The sequence below is a fragment of the Triticum aestivum genome, chromosome 2A (assembly GCF_018294505.1).
Source record: "Triticum aestivum cultivar Chinese Spring chromosome 2A, IWGSC CS RefSeq v2.1, whole genome shotgun sequence".
Taxonomy (NCBI): Eukaryota; Viridiplantae; Streptophyta; class Magnoliopsida; order Poales; family Poaceae; genus Triticum; species Triticum aestivum.
The window spans coordinates 587,834,785-587,841,034 of NC_057797.1; the positions used below are offsets into that span (position 1 = coordinate 587,834,785).

At 44.0% G+C, this 6,250-nt stretch overlaps 1 protein-coding gene across 1 annotated transcript; it reads left to right on the plus strand.

Moving 5' to 3' along the window:
• Positions 1–1,663: 1,663 nt before the first annotated feature.
• Positions 1,664–5,721, plus strand: LOC123189585 (kelch repeat-containing protein At3g27220). The gene is made up of 7 exons (XM_044602037.1): positions 1,664–1,982; positions 2,653–2,832; positions 3,386–3,615; positions 3,785–3,955; positions 4,223–4,328; positions 4,815–5,021; positions 5,347–5,721. Exons 1-7 carry the CDS (start codon positions 1,791–1,793, stop codon positions 5,509–5,511), a joined length of 1,251 nt encoding a protein of 416 aa, XP_044457972.1. The 5' UTR covers positions 1,664–1,790; the 3' UTR covers positions 5,512–5,721.
• Positions 5,722–6,250: the final 529 nt, after the last annotated feature.

A 6,250-nucleotide genomic window follows, 5' to 3' on the forward strand; every position in this document is an offset into this window, starting at 1 on the left:
GCGGCTGCACTTGACACGTGTCAGCGCAGGAGTGGGCGCGCGGCGGCGGCGGACATGTCCGTCGGCGGGTTTTCGTCCGGCGGCGGAGAGGGAGCGGGGCTAGGGTTAGGGATCCGGAATTTTCGGGGGGGAGTTGCCTTTTTATAGGTAGAGGGAGTTAGGAGGCTCCAAATTAAGCACGGTTTGCGGCCACGCGATCGTGATCGAACGACCGAGATGATGGAGGGGGTTTAGGTGGATTTTGGGCCACTTTGGAGAGGTGTTGGGCTGCAACACACATGAGGCATTTTCGGTTCCTCGATTAATCGTTGGAGTACAAACGAAGTACAAATGACATGAAACTTGACAGGCGGTCTACCGGTAGTAAACCAAGGCCGCTTGGCAAATTTCGGTCCAATCCGAAAACATTTAACATCCGCACACGAAAAGAGGTAGAAAAGGACACCGAAGGACATAGGAGCGCCGGAATGCAAAATGGACAATGGGGAAAATGCTCGGATGCATGAGACGAACACGTATGCAAATGCGATGCACATGATGACATGATATGAGATGCATGACAACGACAAAAGCAACACGAAGACAAAAACCCGACAACGAGAAAATATCATAACTTAGTGCCGGAAATGGCAAGAGTTGGAATACAAATATGGTAGGTTACATACGGGGTGTTACATCCACACATTACTCCTATAAAGAATGTTGAAGTACCCCACCTCTTGGGAGCCTCCGCGAGCAGAGTGCCCTTAGCGCCGTATGTTGTGTCGGGCCTCGGGTGGCTGGCTCCCTGAGGTGCTCAAGGCCGTCTGATTTGCATCTTAGCGCGTAACAGTCGGGTAGTCAGAGAGGGCCATTCGACTAGGGGGGCGCGACGACGCGTGATGGATGAGGTCGGGTTCGCCTGCTAGCATTCATCGCCTCCTATCGGGCTGCTTCGCTCGCCCCAACCAGGCCCATGCACTCGCGAGGCTCGACGGGTGACATCCTGGTGGTCGAAGAGGGCCATCTGGACAGAGATCCCGATAATAAGAGGCCAGCTGGTTCAGCGGCCAACCATATCCGAATGCGGTTTTGAAGGATGTTCGGTATTTAAGACAATTGCATCTTCCTATAAGTTCGTTGTTTTAGGCTACACGTCATACATAACGCACACCGGTCTTCCTCTCGCTTCGTCTTGGAGCTCCTGCTCTAGATCGCCTTTTGCCTGCTCCCGCAAACGACAGTCGAACACGTCTACCACCTCCGCCTTCTTGCGCGGATGCGCATCCTGCCCTGTTCTCTGGCCTCAATAAGCATGCAATTCATCATCAATCGACATACCTTTTTTGTTTCGGGTGGGTAGCTCCTTTGTGTTCGTGTTCTCTTCCATTTGAAATGTGTCGCGCCGTTTCGTCGCCGTGGTCCACCATTGCCGTCGCGCTGCCCGCCCGCCGGCCCGTCAAAGACCATCGCGATCCTTTGTGCACTGCCGCGCCATCGCCAAATACCATTTTTAAGGAAGGATTTTTACGGGAGCTGTAAAAGCAGCGCACCTGTCAATCTTATGGACACCTCGTGAAACCATATTTATGGGGTGTTTTTTAGGGTAACTGTTGGTGATGCTCTTAATAATTTAGTTGCAAAAAAATCCCTAAAAATTCCAAGAGCTCTAACGAAAATGTCGTTTTGTTCTCTGCGCGTGCCGTGAATCTAAACTCGGAATCGCTACTACTCCTCGGCTCACCACTGATGTCACCGACACGCTGCTCTCGCCGCCGCGGCCGCCGCCTGTAGGTTCTAGCGATCCACCGATGGCGAGGCCGGCGGCGAAGGCGCTGCCGCCCAAGCACCTCGTGGCGCTCGCCGTCGTCGCCATCCTCGGACTCTTCCTAGTCGCCGACTACCTCTGGGCCTCCTCCCGCTCCGCTGCCCCCTCCATCTGGCCCTCGAGGGTCGATATCTCCACTCGCCCCACGGCGTCGCCGCCGCCCTCGGCGAATAAGGTGACGCCCCTCAACCTGATTTTTATGATTATTGGGCTGCTGTCTGCCCTCTACTGCCTTCAACTATTCTGTGCTCTGGCATTGTCGGGGTGTGCGATTACTGAGATCTGGTAGGAGATTTTTTTCCTATTGAGGTGTGCGATTATATTGACCTCTGCACTCTCCGATTGGCAGAGTAGAAATTCATTTGCTGCCCTGCCTCTAGGCTTACTGCCTTCAAGTGCTTGACTCGCAACTTCCCCTCGACCTAATGCAGTTCACTCGAGCATCCATCGTTTGCTTGATTGTTTGGTGTGAACTTTTAAAGTTGGTTATGCTTGCTTCCTGTGGCAATGTAGATGTTCGAGTGTCTAATTGCAGAACACTGATTTCTGGTTGGTCATGTTGCTTGGCTGTGGTGGTCATAAATTTTCTTACTGAATATCTTATAGAACTGCTGGTGAAATGGCAATGTACATCCACTGGTAGGCCATTGTTTGTTTTGCAATTTGTTGCAAATTAATTTCTAACTCCTAAGAAATCGATTTGTTAATTGTCATGACCTATGTTGTGACTAGATTGCTATGGTATAATTTGGATTTCAAGTTGATTTGCTTGCTTATTATCATCATTCTGTCTGCTACAATGATTTCATTCAGAACTAATTATGTTATATACTTCTCTTGTACAGCAAACAAAGGGCAATGCATCTACAGGTTCCATGGACATAAGTGCCACTTTTGCGGATTTGCGAGCACCAGAATTGCAGTGGGAGCAGATGGCTGAAGCACCGGTACCACGTTTGGACGGTGCTGCTATACAGATTAAGAATCTCTTATTTGTGTTTGCTGGATATGGCACCATTAACTATGTGAGGAAACTTGCCCGTTCTTTTACTAGTTTACTAGGTTTGCCTATTTTTCTGTACTGTCTAAGATGATACTTGCTTAAGCATAATATATACACATGTTAATGCTTAAGATGGATATTTTACTTAAAAGTTGAATTAACATAAAATGTTGTAGTTGTGGAGGGGGTGGGGGGACTTCACACTATTGCTGTAGTTTTGGTATCTGAATGGTTGCAGCTTTGTCAGTCTGTACTCTGTACACTATAGATTCAACAAATTAAACTGAATAAAATGAATGAGCATTATGCCAAAGTTCAAGCGTGCCCTTACTTACCGAAATTAAGTTCAAGTAGTTGTACTATGTAATGTTGTTGCATGACCTCATTATAAATAGCTATGATAGTCGATACATATTGCTGAGTTCAATTAATTTAATGAAGCCACACTGCAAAATTCTCCAGTTGTTCCTTGTAATGTTGTTTTCTTTATTGCAGAACAGCAGAGGTCTATCATTAGTTATTTCTGTTTGTCAACAAGTTAACTCTTGAGACCTTCTGATGTTTTCCATTTATAGGTGCATTCTCATGTGGATATTTACAATTTCTCGGATAATACATGGGGAGGAAAGTTTGATATGCCAAAGGAAATGGCACATTCACATCTGGGGATGGTTACAGATGGAAGATATATTTACGTAGTAACTGGACAATACGGCCCTCAGTGTAGGGGGCCTACAGCTCGAAATTTTGTGTTGGACACTGAAAGAAAAGAATGGCATGATTTGCCTCCACTGCCAGTTCCTAGGTACGAGTCTTGTTTCATTTTTCACACTTAATATTAGACATCACATTATGCATTTGTTTGTATTTGTACTTGCATGGTCCTATTCTTCCATTGATCTAAATACTAGTATTTTGGAGTCTGAAGATTTGACGAGTTCTTTCACTTTTTTCCCTGTAAATATCTTGTTCAGGTATGCTCCAGCCACACAACTTTGGAGAGGGAGGCTTCATGTGATGGGTGGTAGTAAGGAGGACAGACATGAACCTGGAGTTGAACATTGGAGCCTCGCAGTTAAGGATGGGAAAGCATTGGAGCAGGAATGGAGGAGCGAGATACCAATCCCTCGTGGTGGTCCACATAGGTCTGTTACTTCCTCTTCATGTGACATCTGTTGTTGTTCTTTGAAAATGGAAGTTGTTAGATTCCTATATCGTCTTGACTTCTCGACGTTTCACTTTCTGGTGTCTTTAAACTCTTCTTGTGCTCCTGGCAATACATTTTCTGTTAATCAACTATTTTGAAGAATAAGTTCTGGGCAAGAAATTTGGTTGCACAGTATACAAAATTGAGGGTGGTTTATGTAACACATAACATGTTTCTTAGTTCATGACCTACTATTTTGCATCAGGGCATGTGTTGTTGCTAATGATAAGCTCCTTGTTATTGGTGGTCAAGAAGGAGATTTTATGGCCAAACCTGGATCACCTATATTTAAATGTGTTAGAAGAAGTGAGGTATGTTGATACTTTGATTAATCAGTATACATGCTGAATTGCTACACATGATGGAGAAAGTTGTTCATTTTAGATGTCAACTCAGATCAGTTTATTGCATTAGTTGCGTATCTCAGCCATGTTTTTTGCATGACTGCATCTATTAAATAGACGTTGAATACCTAGCATGCTTCACCTAGTGGCAACTAGTGTGGACTGCAGTTTCGATACAGAGGACAGGTCTGTTTTTCTACGAGTGATTGTAAATAGTTAATGCCCTACAGTCAATTGTAGATCGGCACTTAGTGAAAAATCTATCATATCGTATGGTACCATAATAGGATGTATTACAGAATAATGATGATTTTTTAGCTCGCGTGTTTATCAACATAGATACTCGATATTTAAGAAAAATATAGATACTTGTGTGAAATGTTTCATCTTCTAATCACAATAGTTTTCTTACTTAAAGTTCTACATTCCTTCTCTTGATCTGTGCCTATGCAGATGGTGTACAGTGATGTATACATGCTTGATGATGAAATGAAGTGGAAGGAACTTCCACCCATGCCGAAGCCAGATTCACATATAGAGTTTGCCTGGACGAATGTCAACAATTCTATAATTATTGCTGGGGGAACTACAGAAAAGCACCCAATTAATAAAAGAATGACCTTGGTTGGTGAAGTATTTCGGTTCAATTTGGAGACACTGGTACATATCGTTCCATATACCTTTTTTGTTTTGTTAAAAAAGCAGTTCATGAAAGCAGGGGAAGTTGGGAAAATGTTGTGCTAGGTATTAGCTATCAACATCCTGTTGTTTGCAATGTGGTGTTTTCTCTGTTTCTTGTTTTTTTAAGTTCTGCTCTTAATACACAGAGAACTGAAATACTGTTATTCTACACATCCAAATTTCTGTTCTAGAATAATATGATGCTAACAGAACTGTGAAAGAGAATCTTAAAAAAAGAGGATCCGTAAATCTTGAATTGCGTGGGTTGTTATCGTGATGCGACTGAAATTCCATCTGCATACAGGAATGGAGTGTGATCGGGCGGTTACCTTTCCGGATCAAGACCACGTTGGTAGGATACTGGGATGGCTGGCTGTATTTCACTTCCGGGCAACGGGACAAGGGCCCAAGCAACCCATCTCCTAAAAAGGTTGTCGGGTGCATGTGGAGAACTAAGTTGCACCTGTGATTTTTCTAAAGGAGAACTGATTTTAGCAGAGCATTCTTTCAGTATTCTTTTCGGTACATAACCGTTCGATTCCCCCCCGTTGGTGGGCGAGTTAGTTTATTGTCATACGAATTGGTTGGCTTTGTTGTGCACTTTCACATCATGCCACTTATTCTGTTGTATGCTTATATTTTGCGGTTATACTTACATCACAGAATAGCTCACTTTACACAATTTTGTACAATATCCTATGCTGATGTTCTAATCTTGTACTCCTAGCTGCAACAGATACTTCTACTCTTGTGTTTCTTGATGTTCCTCTATTCTTGGAGTACATAGCAATTCGTGGGAGAAAAGTATATTGTACGAAATACTGCTAGCCACATCAGGTATTGAAAGCATTCTCGCCGTTGCTTGTTCACTCTTACATCTGAGAGGTGTTCAGATAAGAGGCATCCGGCAGGTAGTTTTCATATGCACTCCGCATTAGTTAACCAGAAACACCTCTCATCCAAACACCTTCTAAGACCAAGACTTATTATTCTCTCAAGCCTCTGCAGTAGTAGCTTCTAAACTGGATGTGAATCCAGTTCGTATCCTCTGAGGCATCAACGTCATCTTGACCTATTCCTACAGTTTTTTTTTGCGAGATCAACAGTACTAGTTTATTCCAAAAGGTTAGGGCTACAATCCAAGGGCAAGAGTTCTTCAATACATGGACTTGAGCTATTTCAACTCACACAGTTACACCTCTCACATG